The sequence below is a fragment of the Dermacentor andersoni genome, chromosome 11, assembly GCF_023375885.2.
Source record: "Dermacentor andersoni chromosome 11, qqDerAnde1_hic_scaffold, whole genome shotgun sequence".
Lineage (NCBI taxonomy): Eukaryota > Metazoa > Arthropoda > Arachnida > Ixodida > Ixodidae > Dermacentor > Dermacentor andersoni.
The window spans coordinates 111,370,642-111,391,692 of record NC_092824.1 but is presented as its reverse complement, the minus strand read 5'-3'; the positions used below and the strand labels follow the sequence as shown (position 1 = coordinate 111,391,692).

General features: G+C 43.4%; 1 protein-coding gene across 1 annotated transcript in view; it reads right to left on the bottom strand.

Moving 5' to 3' along the window:
- Positions 1 to 2,498: 2,498 nt before the first annotated feature.
- The window catches only part of rictor (rapamycin-insensitive companion of Tor), a 69,637-nt gene continuing 51,084 nt past the window's right edge, over positions 2,499 to 21,051 (bottom strand). The window contains exons 20-27 of the mRNA XM_050186347.2: positions 19,526 to 20,045; positions 18,457 to 19,091; positions 17,642 to 17,795; positions 13,876 to 14,062; positions 12,571 to 12,675; positions 10,574 to 10,709; positions 9,258 to 9,396; positions 2,499 to 5,166 (exon numbers count right to left, since the gene is read on the bottom strand). Of these exons, the coding sequence (XP_050042304.1) occupies positions 5,086 to 5,166; positions 9,258 to 9,396; positions 10,574 to 10,709; positions 12,571 to 12,675; positions 13,876 to 14,062; positions 17,642 to 17,795; positions 18,457 to 19,091; positions 19,526 to 20,045 (1,957 nt within the window). The 3' untranslated portion in view covers positions 2,499 to 5,085. The remainder of the gene's footprint in view (positions 5,167 to 9,257; positions 9,397 to 10,573; positions 10,710 to 12,570; positions 12,676 to 13,875; positions 14,063 to 17,641; positions 17,796 to 18,456; positions 19,092 to 19,525; positions 20,046 to 21,051) is intronic.

The window sequence follows — 21,051 nt, the reverse complement described above, 5'->3', positions numbered from 1 at the left end:
ACTCTACACCCTATTCAACATACTAAGTGCTGCAGTGAATAAGATAATTATTAGAGCTGTGCCAATATTCTGCAATTTCAAATACAAAACAAACAGTTTTGGATATTCAATTCGTATTCGATTTGGGAATTCACTATTTAAAGTTGTTGAATTTTCGTTCCTGTTCAAATAAAAAGGATAATGCCTGATGTCTTGGGGGAGAATGGCCAGTGTAAGTCGTGAGCATGGAGTAAGACAGACAGGAGCGCAGATTCCACCACCATGCAACGCATTCACATGGGGGCAAATCACGAAATGCGGACGCCGGGCGTGTAGCTCACTTCCCTGCTCTCCCCCACCACTCCCTAGCATTCACACATGCTTTCTTCTCTCCTTCCGAGCCCAGCTGACAACACTCCTTGCGAAATGTCGTCTGCTGAGGCACATGGCAACCCTACTACAGCTTGCTCCCATGTGTGCACACGCTATAGTGGCGGAGAACAGGGACAGCGGAAGCGTGAAGCGGACATGGCGGCTTGCGTCGACCTTACTGTCTGCTAGAAACTCAGGCCCTCAGTGTCTCAATTCCACAGTGATCGAACACAAAATTATATGCGCACAAATGAAAAAATGCAAATGAACATATGCCCCTGCTCTTTATGGACGTATGCAAAGCATCTGTACATGTCCCTATAGAAAGCAGACGAGAAATAAAGTTGTGCAAAAAGACACAGCAGAAGTACACAATTTTCACGTCCGAACGTCTGCACGGATGTGAAGGTTATGTGCTACATACTTTTCATGTTTGGCACTTTGTTCAGTTTGCGTGCAGCATGTTTAATCATGTCCAATGTGTCGATACTCGTGCTTGAAACGGAAGGACAGAACAGCAATTGAGAGCGTTTTGTGCCCCGTTATGAATCCAGGTACAGCAAAGGACAGGAGAAGTTTTCTCTCTTTGCAGCACCATCTGATCCACAGCTGCTGCAGCAGTGGTGACATAGAATTCCGGGAAGCAATCGGTTGATTGGAGCAGCACCTCCCTACGCATTTTCCTCCCATGGGTAGAGCCGTCTGGCAAATGCACTGTGAACCGGCGACCGGTGTTTTAGAATCTGTGAACGAGCGGAGCCGGTGCCTCCTATCTATATTACTTCATCAGGAGTGATTGGAGTGATTCTACTGCAGGAGAGCCGCAGTCGTTACTTGAGGCATCAATTCCCGAGTGAATGCAGATGACAGATAACATCTCTCAATAAGTTCCTATCATTAAATCAGAGTACGTCACATTTAGGCTGCCTAAATATTCCGTTGTCTTGATTTAGGCAGTCTCACCAGACCCATTAACACAACGTACAATGCTTTAGCATCACGCTTCTCTCTTTAATCAACAAATGTGCATGTGGTGACGTGCCGCTCCCTTGTTTCCTTACTGTCATTGTCATGGTGCCCTAGGAAAGTGAAAGCAGCTGTTTATAAATGCTAGTTGTCTAGTTGTGAATGGCCCTAGGTGCATTAGCCAAATAATGCAAATAAACCTTTTTTTCTTATCAAACTGGTTCAACGCAAACATTTTTATATCATTTCACTTTGCTTAGAAATGAAAAGAAAATATTCGGTGGTCGATTCATTATTTGAAGGTAATTTTGTTTCGGGTATTTCACCATTTTAACACCTGTAAGGATTATAATGGTTATCTCTTTTGTTCAACAGCTGACATAAATGTGAATTAAACTGCGGGACTGTTTTCAAGAGCACTTAACCTCCGTAGATTTCCCTTCACCGCCGCAGATGCCATGGGCGTATAGTGCCACTTCATAGTCGTGCTCATCGACATGCACGGCACCCTGAATATCAAGTGCAGGCAAGTCTTGGCCATTAAAGTATAAACCCCATGCAAGCGATTTTTTGCGCGATAGCGACAAGCGACGCAATGGAGATGGCTGTCGCGTTCGCTCGTCGCCCAGAAGTCAAACTCCAAGCGAGCGACTGCTTCGCGCAACATCTATCCAGTGTTGCCGGTATTAGGGGATCGAGTTAGGGCCAAACCTAGCATGGCACTTGCTATAATTTTTTAAGTTGATTTGTTTGGCCGTACAAAGCAGCATAAAGTATCTCTGAAGGTATTGTAATGGGTTTATATTGTTCACATATCAAAATTTGGTAGTCTGCTCATTCCGTTTGTCAAAATTTGGTAGTCTGCTCATTCCGTTTGTATACTGAGAAGTGCGCACGTGCTCAAACCAGTAGTACGTCACTAATGTACATCCCGTGCCGGCTGCCTACTATTGGCTAGTCACTCATAGCACTTCTGGGTGACGAGCAACAAATTCTAGATTTGCAGAACCAAGCGATCGCGCGACAAGACCGAGCGATCTGTTCAAGCGACGGCCCGATCCGTCGCTGTCGCGCACAAAATCGCGCTCATTGGGTTTATACTTAAAGGGCCAAAATATAGAATGGCAGACTATTCTTCCAAAACACTATTTGAATTACTCCGACAGACAAACACAGATAACTATCAGAGTGAAACGAAGGCAAGGTCAAGTTTTTTTAACAGGTCACACCAAAACCATCGCATCAGTGGCATCAGAGTGACTTCTCAGATTTCATGGTATATTTTCCTGCATCTAAATTTTTACTGTACAGTAAAAGCGTACAAAAGTTGTAGTAACGAGTCTTTACTCGCATTAGAATAAAACATAATACTTCACTGACAAACAATTGACTAGTGCCAAGCAGATACTGCCAATATTTGACATGGTTAGTTGAGAAGGAACTTCAAGGTGGCTTCGTAAATGTAAGTGTAAATTAATCTACCAGTATAGCCTAGGTTAATAACTGTTTTTGCTGCCTGATGAATGTCCTCTAAGTAGCCATTTCTGGCCCTTTCATCTGCCCAGGGAAGGCAAAAAACTTGAGCTAACCAAAATCCTTGTTATAATTGGGCAGTTTCAAAATGCATCAATAATGCAGTGAGCTAGCCAAAATTTTGAGAATTCCTTAACTTATTAAAATTATATGAGTTTCAATAACTATGGGTCTGCTGTATGCCTCCACCATGACCAGACACATCTTTATGCTAAAATATTTGCATACAATTTCCAAGTGCTTTTGTCCCCCACACGGGTAAAAAATATCACGTGAAAAGAACATGTTCACAGTTTCTTCAGCAATAAACGTCCTCCCCTATATAACTTAGCACTTTTTTGTTTCTATCTTGGTGATACATATAAACCAGCAAATAAACAACAAAAAGCAGCACTGACAAGTTCCACTATTTTCATCAAACGTAAGTAGAAATAAGCTACAACAATGCAACACACACACAATAAGATAACAAAAGAAAACACCTCTTGTAACCCAAAACTAACACACTGGCTAACACTACGTTAGAAGAATTCCCACAACAAAGAGAACAATAACCTTTTTTTTTTCATAAATACAAAAAATCAAGCATGCTTACCAATGTATACCAGCAAAAGGCACACCTGGGTCTATGTACATATGCTGGAAACCCTTTACATATTTACAGGCATCATGTACTGGTAACTGTAAAAGCACCACACCGGGATAAGAGAAACGGCAAACCTGAGAACAATTCACAAAGAGCTTGGCACATTTTGAATTCTTGGTTATACAGTGACAAAAAAGAAAATTACAAAAAAAAAAGGAAGACAAGTCACAGTTACAAGTTGCTATTCATCCTCGCTCACTTTCTCATTTAGTGTCCGAGTGCAAACGGTTAACTTACATAACAACATGATAGAGATACCATATTTGCATAAATATAATGCAGCTACATATGTAAGTGCACCCTCGCTTTCGACTAGCAGGAAAATATGGAACCACCACGATAATACAACTCGCTATTTTATTCTAACTACTTTAGAAGGACATTTTCCACTTACTACTATTCTGTTTATCGCTCAGATTTCACAACGAGATTGCATTTCTTTGATTCGCAATAGTCAATAAAATACTTGGCATTGTACAGAAAAAGGTAAAGACTACCATTTATATTAAAGAAAAGCCAGGTAAACTACAACTGACAAGTGTTTTACTAAATGATGCAGACCTAGAAATGCAGTGTGTTGCAAAATCTCAGTGATAAACAAAACAGGGGCACAAGCAAAATCTTTGTAAAAATTGTTAGCATAAAAAAGCAAGTCACTGTAATGCAAACAAGTTATACATAATTCAACCATATCTGCAACCTTCAAAGTCCATCCACCTACATCACCCCAAGTTGAGCTCTCACTATTTGCAGACTTGTTGAATCTTCTGTCATTGATACAGTGGCTTACCCACTCAGCTTATTTGCATGACGGCTGAGCTTTCTGCATGCGGTCGCATATAAGTTCAGAGCATGTTCCTGAATATAATATGAGGTGCTAACTCAGTCTGTGGTAACTCTGGCTAAAGATTAAAGAAAAGCTTTATATTCAAGCAAATACGGCATGTTCAACACCCACCTCTTCTTTTCCTTGCCTATCGGCGTGCAACACACAAGTGCAGCTCCACCCTCACAGTACTATTCTAGCAGTGCCTAATTCAGCTGTATTACGTGGCATCCCGGCATGATACTTTGCACGTAGTTAAATTTCAAAATACCCCCCCCCCAACCCCCATTTCTACGTCCTACATAAGCATTTAAACAGGCCGCAACACATACTATGTCTATGGAATAAATTCCACAAACATCTGGGCCTCTCATCAACAAAGCAATGTGCACCTTAGCACTGTCAAGCCACTGCTTAAGACTGCAATCACTGAGAAGATTATGACAATGCTTTGGCTTATTTCAGCAACGCTGCACTCATCACAGTTTGAGCCAGCACTTCTCTCATTGGGCAGCCAGGCTTAACTTGCTAAGCTCGTTGCAGCTGTCAGGCATTAAACCACAAGTCATCTGTCTTCACATTTGGCTTGAGATGACTTGATTTGCAGACATCTTGCATCTGACATTGGTAGATTATTTTTTTTTTACACACTGAAGGAATACACAGCGAGGCTTGACCATGACGTCAGCGACAGTGGTGCCGACCCTTTGCAGATGCCGAGCTTCTGGTGTCGCAAATCATGTTTTGGTCGAAGGAGGCTCTTTTAGGCCTCTGATTCCTCCTTAGGTGGCATTACTACAACATGTGGTATCCTTAGGATACATTCTGCCTCCTCAAAAAATTGCTGAAAGAAAAGAAAGCATCAAAGCAAATGCCGATCTTAAAAAATGTGATTACATTTCAGGTCTTTGAACACACAAATAGCTATAACTTGGCATCACAAATTATCATAAATTTAAATATCAATAAATATCAATAAATCTAAATGTGAACAAGCGACGTCAACTGTGCAGATGCTAGACTCTCGCACATCCCCTGAGCATCCCCTGATGTTATTTTCCTTGCATGGCTCTCGCATCTCCTGTAACCTAGCTTGCCTGCGTAGCTGGGCGCCTCCAGCAGTCAGTGTAGCTGCAGATTAGTACGAAAGTGGCCGCAAGCGTTGCGCTGCTAATGCAGCGTAGTGGCGGGGTTACTAGGGTGCACGCGGGAGTAGCCCGTTCCTCTATGTCTTGCGGTCGGCCAGTTCCGTGGACTTTCCGCGTGCTCACCAATCGTTCGCGGCACTGTCCTGCGAAAGCCTTAGGAGCAGGACATCGGAATGGATGAACACAATTGTTCGAACACGCCACGGTTCGCATGACCATACACCCGAACGCAGTGAGTTGGACTTCTCAATTCGTCAGCACCCATCTATTGGTTGTGATTCGGCTAGCTGGCATTGGTGTAGGAAAGGTGCAATAAGTGCTCTTGTGACGGCTCGCACTACTGTGTTGTCATTCCTTTGTCCCAAGAGCACATTCGAGAGCCCACATCTGGCGCCCGACATTGGGTGCCAAATGTGGGGGTACACATTTGGCTAGGGCTGAAGGCAAGCTCCAGCTCTTGCCACACACATTCGTTCCATAGTACTCCCCAACCCATAGTGTGCGTGATTGCAGCTATGTTGGGTTCAGACAAATAAGGCAACCAGCAGTGTCAACTCTAGGATGTTTAGTGCTGCGTGCAATAAGTAACACTTGCAGAGGGAAAGTCAATTCTGCAATGGGTAATAAGTAGGCTTGCCTCACTGCGCATGATAGTTGGGCAACAAGGTCACCCACGGGTTGCGGCAGGTATCTGTTAGGTCGATGGTCATATTCGAGGTTGGATCACCCGGTGACGCTCTTTTATACCATATTAGCCTTGCGATAGGAATGTCATTCAAACATGTCAAATACCTTTCCTTTTCCCGCAAGTTGGCATGGGAGGGAGGAGGGGTGCGCACGTCGTGAGAGCAAAGGAGATCCAGAAGAGGGCATAATGCGCCTCTGGAGTGTCTACACCAGCTCTCGACCCATCCGAAACGTGAGAACACAACATGACTACACGGGAAGAAATGGGCATGTGTGCTCCGCACAGAACTAAAATGTGTTTGGTGGTTTCAGTCTTATGTGCATTAGTGACAATAGCTACATATTCAAGCTACCATGCGCACAAACAACAGCACATTCAAAAATAGGCTGCTTGGCCACTGTACATCACTTTCTCAAATAATTATGCATAAAGTTATTTTAATTACCGTGTTTACTCGATTCTAACACACCCTCAAATGTAAAGCGCACCTGTTTTCTGTGACCAAAAGAAGGAAGAAAAAAAAAAACACTCTAGATTGTAACGTGCACCCGTTAGCCGTGACCTAAAAAAAGTCCTTCACAGTACTGCGCACCTCGTTCTTTCATACAGAAATACAACTTTCACTCATTTGGAAAAAACAGATTTACTCTCAATGCACTAAAGTTGCAATAAATAAACAAAAAGTCGCAGTTTCGCCCGAGAGGCAAAGCGTCGATTACGATAGCAAATAAGTAGACAGCTATACGAAAAGTAAGGATGGTAATTTTATTGGTCATATAAACATTTAAACTACTATATAAATTAACAAGCATGGTGTCACGCACGCACGGAAACTCTTCATCAAAATGCTGGAGCGAGGAAGTGCGGTAGCGGGAGCGAGGGAATTAACCTTTGTGGAGCCTCTCGCTTCAACGCGAACTAAACGACAAGAACACAGTGCGGTGCGCCTAGATGCGTAGACTTTTGTCTCCGTCGCAGATGGCTTTCAAGACAGAGGCCGCGCAGCCATGCCGTATGTAGCAGCCACCGGTGTAGAATGCCTCTCCTGTTTACGCCAGTCCCGCACGCAAGTTTCAGGAACTCGGAACTTCTGTGGCGCAGCCCGATTTCCATCCGTCTCCGCACACGTGACCACGTTCCTTTTAATTGCAGCATTGTGATCATCTCGGCATGTATTTGCAGTCTGTACTTCCATGCTGATACAGCAAACGCAGAAAACGGGAAGATGGACGGTGCACTAACTTAAGCCAAAGGAAGCACTGCCTAAGCATACGTACTGCAGCACATGGAGGAAGTACAGCAGCTGGGTACAAAGCGCGTACGAGGCAGCCATTTGGAAATGCCGATGGCAATATGGTAATGCAGATTTAGGGTCATACTCAATTCTAATGCGCACGCAATTTTAGGACCCGTTGTATAAGAAAAAAGGTGCTCGTTAGATTCGAGTAAATACGGTAGTTGTTTCCAGCTCACATTTCAATCTACAGGGACAATGTATGTCAAACATGCATAGACTTCACATACAGTTATCATAAGGAAGTCAACCATCACCTAACAAGGACATGGCACTTAGGTACACTCCTGTCACACAGGTAAACTAAAGTGCATGTTGAGCAAGTGCACTTCAGCGTGCCGAGTATCATCATCTTGGGGGTGTGCTGCTACACAAGGAAGAAAAGTGTTCTTTCAAATTGGTAGCGATGGCAATCGGGAGTTGGAAGGCAAAGCATACATTTGTTAACTTAAAGATGCCTGCACAAAAACAGTTTGTTGCTGTTAGACACAGGATTTGCAATCAACTTAAGTGCAAATAATTAATTGCAACCTCAATAACAATATTAACTATCACGAGCCAAGACAAGACTTGACCACTACCCAACTGTCACCAAACTCCGCAAACTCCACCAAACTGCGCAGCCATTACCTGGTGTGGCTGTAAACAGCCCAAGAGCAAGTAGGGTTTTTTTCTTTGTTTTTTTCAGTGTGGCACACTTTATTACCTTGTAATGTTAGCAATCTAAAGCAGATTTTATTAAAATGACTCCTGACTCTGCTTGCTTTCACTATTACTGTTTTACTCATGGCTAACGAGGCTACACACTTTGCCGCCGCTAAGTGTGTTCGCCGAACACACTAAGTGTTCCCGTGTGGCAGCCTTCCAATGACAATAGCAGCGAAGTGCACTTAAGTTTGCCCATGTGACAGGGGTATTAGAATAACTACAAATCTTTTCGTAAGTCAGTTTTGAGGAGGTTTTCCTAACAAGATGGTTTTTTGAGGTCGGCGAGTACCACCACCACACCTTCTGCCACCCACCTTATGTCTATAGTGAAACCTCAATGTAATGAACATCAACAGTCAACAATGCATTTTTCGAACATGCCTGATAATTTGGACACCTTTGCAGCACTTTCACTTAGCCTATAGAGCCAATGTATAACATCTGACATTTCGGATGCCAAAACCCTTTGACGTCCAATTTTTGTCTTGACCGCAGGTGGAAAATGGCATTAATCAAAGCCACCGATTCCACCATTTTTATTACCTCACAGACTCAAACCAGCCTTCTCACAAGGCACTTCAGTGGTAACTGGGGCTGTATCTAGCCACAGCCATTTGTGTTTAGCCATAATGCATATAGTGCGTTTAGCGTGCAGTTGTTTTGTTCTCACATTGTGCCGTCCACAACACTTGACCTAGCTGCTTTGAAGCTTGCTATCGAGATTCCTGCTGCTTGGTGCCATGATTTTCATTGAATGGATTTGTTGTCATCAGCAATGGCACTGACTCTGCCTTCGTCATCCTTGTCAATAGCTTCGAAGCATAGAAAGCACAAATGACAATCAATCAAGTGACCACCTGCAGGCTTCAGGTGCTTCCATTCCCACTGATATAATGTTTGAATGATTTGCCATCACTGATAAAGAGCTCGACCTCTGTGGAGAATTAAACGACGATGACATTGTTTGTCGCTCGATAGCGGATTTTAAAGACTCAGAAACAAAAAATTAAAATCAGCACCTGCACTGTTGGACTTGTAGTATAACCAAGCTGCATTCTCAAACTGTCACAATACCTGTTCGTATTCAAGGTACAAACCTTTTCAAGGCTGAGGTCAAAGAACAGTTCCTGGAGCAAGGTACGGGCTCCTAGCCTGTACCGGTAATGTGACATCAGCAGACAGACCTCAGAGTAAAGGCACACATCCTGAAAGGCGCTTGGGTACTTCTGCTTCAGGCTAAAATAAAAAAATTAAGACAGTATTTGAATGGCCTACAGAAAAAGCTTACCAATGTGACAACACAGTGGCTACACAGCAAGCAAGCACAGAAGACAACAGGAAACTCTGTGGCTTGCGTAGCTATTGTGGCAACAAGGCACCCATTTTAGACCCAGTTCACCACTGCTGCAGTGCTATTTGCCAACATTTGCACAAAGTCAGCATTCGCTCATCTCATTGGACAAAATATTAACGACAATTCGTCGCTGCTTTCGATTGTCATATTTGAGGCTGTTAGGTCTAAGAAAAAATGCTTCTGTTGTCAGGCAAATTCTTTGCTTTCCATTCACCGTACGGTGCCAGAATTGTTAGCGTTGAAAACAGTCAGTGCCCCATCAAATTACTCTCCGAGGACAAAATTGGTTGCCCACAAACACCTTCCATCCAACAGCATGGACTGCACCGAGGACAAGTCTTTGGGACTTAGCTGAAGAGGTAATGATGATAACGAGCAGAGGCAATGAAAAATAAAGCAGAACTTCATCAGCAGCATTGAATCATAAATGTGTGCTTAGTAGGTCGCCAGCATTTGCACTGTTAAAAGAATTCACGATGTCATACGCAGTTTCAGCGGGTAGTCATATGCTCAACTTGTGTAGGAGCCGCACCCTGCTATGATTACTAAAAATGATGTGCTGGCCTCAGACAAGTTAGTACGATAATTTGGCACGTTTCCTGTGAAATCAATGTTTTATGAGAAAAACAGTGAGCAATGTCTTATAGTAGGCAACAACTCTGGATGTTACAGTAACCACACAGGGAGATAAAAATGTGTTTTTACAAGCTGCACAGGTTTAGTTTTTCATTGCTGTGTCATTCAAGTCCCACGTCTACATGTTACCCCCCTAGCAAGAATGTTTACAACCTTTTTCAGTCATATCACACAAAATAGCCTGACATGAGTATTTTTCGGAAGCTCTCAAATAGTGCGTGCCATGAGTAATATTTTAACGCATAGCAACCACTGGAACTCCACTCAAAACAGGGAACACTACAGACATATTTTTCAGCCCATAGTTCCACTACTTCTGATTAAAAAAAACTAAGTAGTTTAACAACAAAATACATGCTTTCTACTTATAAGGGTCTGTTCCACTCTGCAAGAGAAATATTAAAATAAGAAACAAGCACTCACGTCAGTAGGGCCTGTTCGGATCCCTTCATGACGACTGAGCTATTGAGGTTGGCAATGTACTTGAGCAACTCCCGCCTAACGGCAATGGGGTCATAGTCACTGTCAGCTGACCTCTCGCCTGACTTCCTGTTTTTCCCTGCATTTGCAACAAACAAAATTCTATAGGTAATGACAGTCTATGCAAGCATGCTACCACAGTCAGTTTTCATTAACTATCTTAAGAACTGACATAATGCATGTCACAGTGAAGACGGATCTATTACTGTGTGTATAAGAAAAAAATGAGATGCATCTAAAAAGAAAAGACAGCACAGAGCATAATAAAACAGAGTTACACAACATCAGGCTGATCAATAACATGCAATTCTTATATTATTACGCATCATGAATTAAGCAATCAAGACTGTGCTTATTAATAAATCATACAAACACAAGTAACTACAGAAGAACGCCATTGATACTTTTTTTAAGGGATCACGTAAAAAAAGATGTAACAGTTGTGAATACGCAACAGTGAGGAAGGCCCCAAATAGCAACAGCAATGTCATCAACAACTCTGTGCACATGTATAATTAAGGAGCACACACTATGTTCAGTACTAGTGGTTCCTTTTCATGCTTAGTATGTTTAACCGCATAACAGAGCTGTATCAAGGCGAAACTCACTTTAGGGAGGCAGCAAGAACTAGTACAATTATGCCATGATACGCTTATCAGGATTACAATTGCGTACTTCGACATTTGCCTCCACACCGCTAAATTTACGTAACCGCCACATTCAAATGCAACGTAAGGTGCAGGAACATTACAGAATGGCGACATATCAAATGGGAACATACCATATTTACTTGCATAATGATCGCACTTTCTTGTAAAAAAAAATTGACGTAAATTCAGGGGTGCGATCATTATGCGGGATAATTTTCCACGAGAAGAAAAAAAAAATTTTATCTTGCATTTGCTGTGAGATGACAGGTCAACAAACAGGCAGCTGCCACTCCAACAGTGTGGGACACCAAACCAAAAATGGCGGCCGGCAGAGCAAGCCGAACGTGCCAAACGTGATTTTTTTTCTTCTCGCGAGTACATTACGTGCATTGAAACAGTTTCTTCCATATCAGTAATGAATAATATCGTTAATATCGGCAAGTTTGCGGCAATAACGTAGCGATGTCCACTTTGAGGGGACAGAAACAGAGATGGGCGCGCTTAGCTGCCAGTGACATAGAAACACATGGCGGGCATGCTGCGAAAACTGCAGCATTTTTCTTCACTCCTATCCTAACACGGCACGTTTCCGCTAAGGGTGGTCGAATATGCTAGCTGTGTTACAAGCGTTGGCGTATGAATAGGGTACACTTTTAATGTATCAGTGCAAACGTGGCTACTATCATTGCCGCTCGAAATTTGTTGTGTGCCCACGAGTGCAGACGAGAGTAATCGAAAGGCGCCTCATTTGTTATTGTTGTTGAGCACAACCATTATAAAGCCTACAAATAATAAAGCCAAGGCAAATTTGGTTGTAGCTTTTTTTTTTTTTTTTTTTTTTCAAGGAAGTGCGGAAAGTGATGAAAGGAATGAAATGGGGCATCTGCTTAAGAATGTTTGGTGCATATAGACCGCTTGGTATGTCTTGAAGAGTTGTTCGCGTAGCATTTGACAGCATTCGACAGATGGTAAGCACAATCATCATTAGCTAGACTTGGCACACAACATATTGCTGCAGCAAGTTCGGGGGGCGATCATTACACAGGAAAGAAGAAGAAAATCTAATTTTGGCGACAAAATTCAGGGGTGCGATCATTACGCGAGTGCGATCATTACGCAAGTAAATACGGTAATACACAGGAGTGAATGGGCTTTAGGTTGGGACTCGACGTAGCAGCTGGGAAAGTGCAACAGGGAAGAACGCATCAACGGGTTTCCACTGTAAACGGCAATGCATACAAAAAGCTTCATCATTAGAATACATGAGCTACAGTGACAAGCAATACTTACTAGTTTGACTAGAATGGGAAAAAGGGAATGCTCCGATGGCTGCATCACGAACGTCCACACTGCAGTGTTCCTCTATTGTCGGACTGACTGTGCCAACCGGACTAACTGAAACATCAAAACCGGCAACAGATGTTTGGTTTTGTTTCAACAACGGCCAACTGCTTGTGACAGCAGGCAACTAAGATGCTGCAGAATGCACACTAACAAGAGTAGGTGTTTGCAACAGTTCAATACTTGAAGTCAGTTTTTTTTTTTTTTCTTCTAAGATTCACCTTCCATTTAAACAAACCTAAGTTATGAGCCAGTATTCGGCAATTTGGCACCGCCTTTGTTAAAATTTGTTGCTTCTTTCTCTATGTAATGTATCCCTAATGATTGCGATCATGAACCAACTTGTGTGGTGCGTCACATTTAGCCTTACAGGAGGACAATGTACTTACTTACTTCTTGACATTTCTGAACACATCTTGTGCATTTGCCCACGATATGCTCTGCAAAGGCAATCATTGGTATTGCGATTGCTCAAGTTTACCAATCAACCTTTGTGTGAAAAGGTTCTATTGGGACCTTGGCCAGATTCTTATCAGCGTGACAGTGTAAAGGCTCTCATTAAATTCTTGCATGAAAGCGGTCTAGATTTGAGACTTCAAAGTGTTTGCTGTTCAAGTTCAGTCACCACCATCTTCACCTCTACCATCAACAACGCTCTCCCTCTCTCTCTTTTTACTCCTGTCTCTCTTCCCTAATGCTGAGTAGGTAAGAACTTTGACTCAGGCTGACCTCTCAGCTTTTCTACCATAATAAATGACTCTCTCTCTCTCTGCACATTTCTTTCAAATTTGTTTCACTGGAATTATTTGAATAAATATACCTACTGCACCGAATCTTGTACTAAATATTACAAAAGAAAGAAGTAGTAAGCACACAATGCAAGCCTTGCATCAGCTTTTTTTTTTTCTTTTCGTTAAGAATGAAGCTGCAGGCTAACCTCTTCAAGGGCTGCAAGATACTTTGCCCTTACCAGAACAATTATCTTTCAATGTGATGTGTAATTTTCTTATCAAGAAATTTATCTTGGCAACGACATCCTTTCAAAGGCACAAATCAGATGTAACTTATTTCAATGGACGGATTCGATTAGCACACAAAGCCTGCCGAACATAAAACCAGTTTTTCATGTTTGGCAGCTTGGTAAGGATTTATGACAAATAGTGAAGCCTTATGATCTTGCTCGGCTATCTGTTGTTTTAGGAAACTCAACTGAATGCTCATGAAAAATTTATAACCAAAGGTTGAAGGCCTAACCTGGCTTTTCAGGGCTGTCGGCATGCCTTTGCTTCATCTTTGCAACTCGCTCAACGCTGTGGCATAGGAGACACTCTCGCGGCGTGTGCAGCTCAAAGCCATCACTCCGCTCTTCAACATTCTCAGCCAACTCAGCCATTTTGTCCTCTCCATTGCCCCCCACAGATGGCTGCACCTGATCATAAACCTGCAACAAGAAATGAACAAATGACTACAAAGGCATAAACATGCACTAGGCAATACAGCATGAACAATGCACCAAGGCCACTAAGAAATTGCATGCAAGTTATTAGGCACAAATATGCCTGATCTATTTAAATCAATTTGGACAAGCACGACATTACAGGCAGTAGCATAGTTTCATCTTTATTTTGGGGGTGGTTTCAGCTATCTCTTAAGGGGACACTAAAGGCAAATATTAAGTCCAGTTTAAGTGACAGAGAAGTGCTCTAGAATCTCTAAGGTGTCAATATTATCATGAACGGAGCCTTAATACTAGAGAAAATGAGGTAAATGCTGGACATGATTAGAGACACCCCCGGGACATTCAAGTACTTGCCTGATGATGAAAGCCCTCCTCAGTTAAATTCTGTCACTAGTACTCAACCACTCGTTGCAAAAAACATCGTATTGTATTATAACATGAAATAAAATGCTACTTGTCCAATTCTATTTTACTTTATGAAAAAAGAACTCATTGAAGTTATCCGAAACGACGACACAGGCAGTTGAAAGGTTTTCTTTTCACTCGACTACGCGCCACCCACACTTTCGAGTTTCAGTAGTTTTGTTATCGCGTAGTGCTGTGCTGGTCTTGCTGGCTCATGAAACTCACACAAACTGCAAGTAGCAGAGAATTCAACTTCCATGAGAAGTCACACGATGTGGCACTTGACCAAAAAGCAGCTGCAGCAGCGAATCCATCTCTCTGTCTTGGCTCGGTACCGCCGTCTGTCGGGCGCCGTTTTGCTCACCGATGGCAGTAAAGGGTGGTGACGGCGCATGGGACGCCACCCTTTACCACTCCCCCGGTTGGGTGGCAGGAGATATGAATTTCGAAAAAGGTATTCGGAACCTTCAGATGCAATTTTCTCGTAAACTAAGTCTTTTCATGGCATGAAATAAGCATTGCAAGGTTTCTAGAATGGTATTTAAGCAGTCCACGTCAACTTAGTATTTGCCTTTAGTGTCCCTATATTTTTCTGAATGCTGCATTCCTAGGGCAAGGCCTGGGGATGGGCTGGCTGGTATTCCATGATTGCTAGACTTGACGCAGATCCACATCTGTCCTCCTGTCCCTATGCTAGTTCTCACATTTCAAGTCTGGTAATTACGGTTTGTTTCCAGAGAATGGAAAAGTGTGCGAGTTGGTGCATTCTGTGGGGACACATGGTTTTCCTGCGGCCGTTTATGTTGTTTTTTCCACGTGGCTTGTGCACCTCCAGTAATCCAACTTCACCGCATAGCTAAGCGACGCCAGCAATTGGTGTAGTTGCAGAATAGGTAGTAGGAGAGATGGTGTGAGTGTTGCACTGCGTGTCCCATCCCAAACTTCTCACAAAACTCAAACCTATACTGAAAAATGATACCTTAATTTCGTGGATCGAGGCCTACCTCTCGTATCGAAATCAAATGTCACTATCGACAACGTGTGCTCTGATTCACGACCGGTGAAGTCGGGAATCCCTCAAGGTTCAGTGCTTGGGCCACTGTTCTTTTTAATATTCGTAGATGACATCACCCTTGATATTCCGGTTACTATTAAGTTATTTGCAGACGACTGCATCCGTTATCAGGAAATACGCAGTCCATGAGACCAGGTTCTCTTAAACACAGCTTTAATCAAAATATCTTCTTGGTGTGAAGTCTGGCAAATGAAGGTCAACGAAAAGAAGACGGTGGCTATGAGCATGATGCGTAAACGGTCTCCCTTAAGATGCGATTATTTTATTAATGGCCAAAAACTATCTTTCGTTGATACTTACAAGTACTTGGGCGTCATACTTAGCGCTGATTTTAGGTGGAACGACCATGTTGCCTACATCGAAAAGAAAGCTATGCAGAAATTGGGATTTTTAAGAAGGTCTCTGCGCAAATCCACTCCAAAATTAAAACTAATTGCGTACAAAACTTACATCCGTCCAATCCTCGAGTACTCTTCCGTGGTTTGGGATCCGCATAGCCAAGAAAACATTAAAAAGCTTGAAATGATTCAAAGAAAAGCAATTAGATTTGTTTACAATCGCTACAATTCCTTTACATCCCCCACCACACTTCTAAATAACGCTAACCTGGATACATTGCAGACAAGAAGACAACATGATCGTTTAAAATACATGTTTTTACTTTATCATGACAAGCTGCGCATAAACAAGGACACGTACATAGAATCCGTTAATTGGCGATCCACGCGAACCGAGGGCCCAAAGAAACTGAGGGAGCATTCTTAGAAGACACGAGCTTTTAAAAATTCTTTTTTTCCGTGCACCGTTACTGAATGGTATGCTCTTTCTGCTGATGCAGTAAATTGTACTACTGTTGAGTTTATGGCAAAGCTGCGGCAACAATCCACTTGACCTTACCTCATCGTACATGCCCCCCTTCCCCTATCTGGCCTCGTACAATGCACATGCACTACGCTTCAATTTACGTTTTCTAGTACTTTTCCAGTGTGCTAAAGATATTTGCTTGGCGTCACGTGTATCTTTCAGTGTTCGCAAGGCGTAATGTTTTACAAATTTATCTTGCTCTGATTATGGTATGTTCACTTGTTGCAGAGATGTTTGTCAAAAGATGTCTGTTACCGTCATTCTGCCCTTGAATTGTATAATTTCTAGTATTCGAGTTTCTGGCGTTTGTTTCTTGTACCTGTGCATGAATCACATTCTCCCTAGTACCTGCATTGGACTTGCTTTGGCAATTTTTTCTGTTGCGCTTCTAGATTTGTTTCTCTTTGTTTCCAAATCTGTTGTGTTATAACCCACTCCTGCCTAAGGCCCCATATGAGAGGTCGGCAGTACTCCTGAAATAAATAAATAAATAAATAAATAAATAAATAAATAAATAAACAGGTCTCATGAATTAAAAGCTGTGTGAATTCGACCCTGTTTGCGCTGTTCTTTGTAGCAGGGTCATTATAATTCTCAAGGGGAGTTTTGATGCCAAAACCCTGCATTCTGATTATGCCAGTAATTGACAAGAAGTCAGTGAAGATTTGAGGAAAGAGTAGATCAGATAAGCCTATCCGAAAACGTCATACAAAAGCTTCATACACAAGCATTTTTATAGTCTGCACAATTAAAACTTATAGTCTGCACAACCAGGAATCGAGCCCATGATATGGCTTCTGCTCAGGATCGGAAGCCAACTAAATGAGGCCCCACAGAGGATGTGAAAATATGAGCTTACTTATACCACCAAGAACTTTGTGTTACTGTTGGGTAAATAACAATACTTCCCTTTCGTGAATTTTCCTCCACCCTGCAGATTTTTGCAAAACTGATTCGCCATCAAATAGCAATGACAATCAGCCCTGTCGGTAGGTGAAAACTATGTAGGCCCAAGAAAAGGTACCAACACAATATAGGTATACAGCTGAGTGCTAAGAGCCGGAGGAACTAACGGGCAACTGACTGGCAACAAGAAGTGAAGGAGACTCATTAAGAACAGTGGCTCCAAATGATAACATGTCATAGCTGACTGAACAAAACCTGTGCATATGAGCAATGACAGACATTAAGAAACATTGTTAGCTGCATCAACTTACTGAAAAGATGAGTGCAGTGTCAACAGGCAAACAGAGTCCCATGAACCTCTCCTCGGACCGCCTAGCTGACGATCGGGCTGTTGCTGCAGAGGCAGTGCTTGACATGGACATAGTCCGAATACTCGTTGCATCATCTGGATATGGCTCCTCCCCTCTGCCAACAGAGACAATGAAACTGCGTTACTCTTCTGCTGTTCACATTGCATGGAAGTGGCGGGCACATACCAAGAGCTCCAAAGTTAGAAAAAGTTGCAAACTATGCATGTGGCAAACATATGGCCATGAAAGAGGAGTACAATTCCCAAGTGATAGTGGTCACATTGATGGCTAAGATTCTTGATCACACAGTGGTCATCGCAACAATACAAGAATGTGCTAAGTCCATTGTGCAATATCGCACTGTAATGAAGCATGGTCAGTGAAGCATGGTCAGTGAAGCATGTGGCTTTTGGTACATGCTGCAACATTTAGCTGTCATCGCAGTAAATAACCATGCATGCACATGCCTGACGACAACATGGTGACAATGTTAATGATGTTGGCATGAAAACAATGACAGCGTGAGTTGGCACTATCATAGATAGCACAATGGCTTGCACATTGCAGGCTTGGCAACCAATATTCAGGAAGAAAGGAGGGACGTGAAAGTGTGTTCCCTGCCCTTTTTTTCTGGCTACGTTTCTTTTTTTTTTTTTTGTCACAAGAACAAGTTATCATGGTCACACCTGTGATAGACAACACAAAATTAGGCTGATGTAGACCATAACGGCCTTCACTCATACTATATCTAACACAGTATCTAACAAGCCACTCACATGTAGAATCCGCTGCGATCCAGGCTCCAGCCAGCAAAAGACAGTGGCGAAAAGAGCTCTCCGTGTTGCTCTGCCCCATCACAGCCCACTGAACAGACACGCTTCCGCCGCCGCCGCATTGACGACGCCTCACGCACTGCCCGCAGCGTCGCATAGCCTGCCACGTCCCGCGCACTTGTGTACATCAGCACCGGGGAGTCTGGAGACACCGGACTCGTGGACGTGCTGCTACGCGAAAGCGTCCGCACACCACCGACAAAGCCCCCAGGTCTCCGCGGCATCACAGCACCGTCGCCCCTATTCCCACCCAGTGTGCTCAGCGAGGTCGAGCTCGCAATCGGGCTCAGCGTTTGCACTGTCCTCGTCGTGGCCGCATTCTCATCGCACGAACTCACACCACTCGTCGTTGAGTCCGTGCAACTGTCAGACCGGCTCTTGCTTGTGCCAGTGGTGATGGCACTCTCGTTGCTGTCGCTCCGCTCACCTTTCACTTCAGGATTGCTGGAGGTTTTCTCAGTGAACGATGTCTCGGTTCCAGAGTCACGACTCCCTCCAAAGGAACTTGAGCGCTCCTTTGAACTGTCAGGCACCGATAGCAGTCTGCACTCAGCAACAGAGGGGTGGATTGCAACCACCTGAAATTGAAATAGCATGATTACATTTAGGATTTCACTGCATGAAAATCCAAGAATTCAAAAAGAGACTGAAGTGAGGGTGCTATTACATCCAATAAATAGCTAAGGTACTAAATGCAGGCAAGTTCTATGAGCAACGACATATGGCTGTTGTCCACAGTTCAAAGAAATGTATTGAGAGCAATCTGACAGTCAATAATGTAACGCTTTAACACAGCACGCACGCAAGAAAATCCGAACAAGAGAAAGGGTGTCACAAGAAGATGACATTTACCGTCATCACCTTATTGAAATGCTGCCTCTGGGCTGAAGTTGCCCTTGTTTGCTCACTGGTAATCAAACTGGGATGAAAACATTCATGTGCCTTCATTCAGTGTGAGTGGGAAGCATTACAGGCAATGCCTACAAGCACATAACTGGAGCAACCAACACACCTCTGGAATCTTGTGGGCTTGCCCCTGCGGCGCCTCTCCTTCAGCGTCATGCCTTGCTTCGCCCGGCCTGCAGTCTGACGATGACCGTGGCCTACGAGACGAGGCAACCAGAGCGTCATGTCGAGGAGACAGCGTCACATTCCGCGGCAAAGTCTGTGAATGGCGCACACCACTGCTGTTCTCCACCTGAGATTTTGCCTGCTCTGACACAAAGTTGAGCGTCCTCCGTAGCATTGTCTCACCAGCATCGACACAACTCAGGGACGATGCAGCAGAACCATGGAAGCGACGGTGCAGAGCGCTGGCGGTGAGCACCTCACTCTGTTGGCTCCCTGCGCTGCTTATGGACCACGTGTGAGCCCGGAGCGGTGCAGGTGATGTTTGCACAGCACGCAAGGCATCCGATGCCACGGGCCAGGCCTCGTTGTGCTTGTGCTGGACACAGTCCCAGCCAAGACCACTCAGGTGCTCGACAGAGTCGCCAGTGCTGGCCAGTAAGCACAGCACATAGAAGCACACACTGGAAAAGGACGACAATGCAATGTAAATTGGCAAAAAGCTATCTGCTCTGGCAATAAGCAAAAAAAAAAAAATTTAGTAATAATAAACTAGTCAATTTTCATTGGTTTATGAAGGAGTGGACAGCAAGGCAACCCTACATGATACATGGTATTCTGTTTGCTGTATTGCTACCTAAAAACTGAATCGCTAAAATTATGGCGCTGCTGTTGCCATATTGAAAGCATAACTGAAGTATGTTGGCCTTCCATATAAGGAAGAGGTTGACCAGACAGTGTGTCCAAATTAACCGAATTTCCGAATTAACGGGGGCCAAAGTAACAAGGCTTTACTGCAGTCTGTCATTTGCACTACACCCCACATCATGTTGCGTTTCAAGTTCTATGGGAGCACACTGAAAACCAAGCTGCACAAAAGTGAAATATAACTTTGAATCATGAAGAGTGACTTTACTCTGCATGGTAAAAGATTATGAATTTTCTATTCAGTTAAAAGGAAAAGTGCAGTACTGCAGCATTATCAGTGTGATATCCATGCACTGTCTGTGCTGACCATCAGGAAACAAGGAGCAAACTATGCCTATGAAGGCAGCACTGTCTCCACACTTATGTACAGTCTTCATCAAAAGCCTCAAATCATATCTGTGAGTGACAGCCCATGTCAGCAGAGCTCCTCGAACATGCCTGCCGCTCTAGAGCTCATAAGAGTGACGAGTTCCGTCTTTAGGTTTTGGGGCTCTGGAGCAACAAAATTTCAGCAGGATCCCCAGTACAGTCCAGCCCATTTATAGAGACTAAATTTGAGTTGCACTACAAATATTAGTAACTACACTACAGTAAGCATGAATATAACAAACTACTGATATATGACTACATCCCACAGAATTACTGCGTTCATGCGAATGGACGATTTGGAACCCAGATTCATCCTACTCCATGCAGCAACATGAAGTGGCATCAAAACTTTTGATTAAGGCAAAATCATTTTTATACCAAAACAGCATTCAG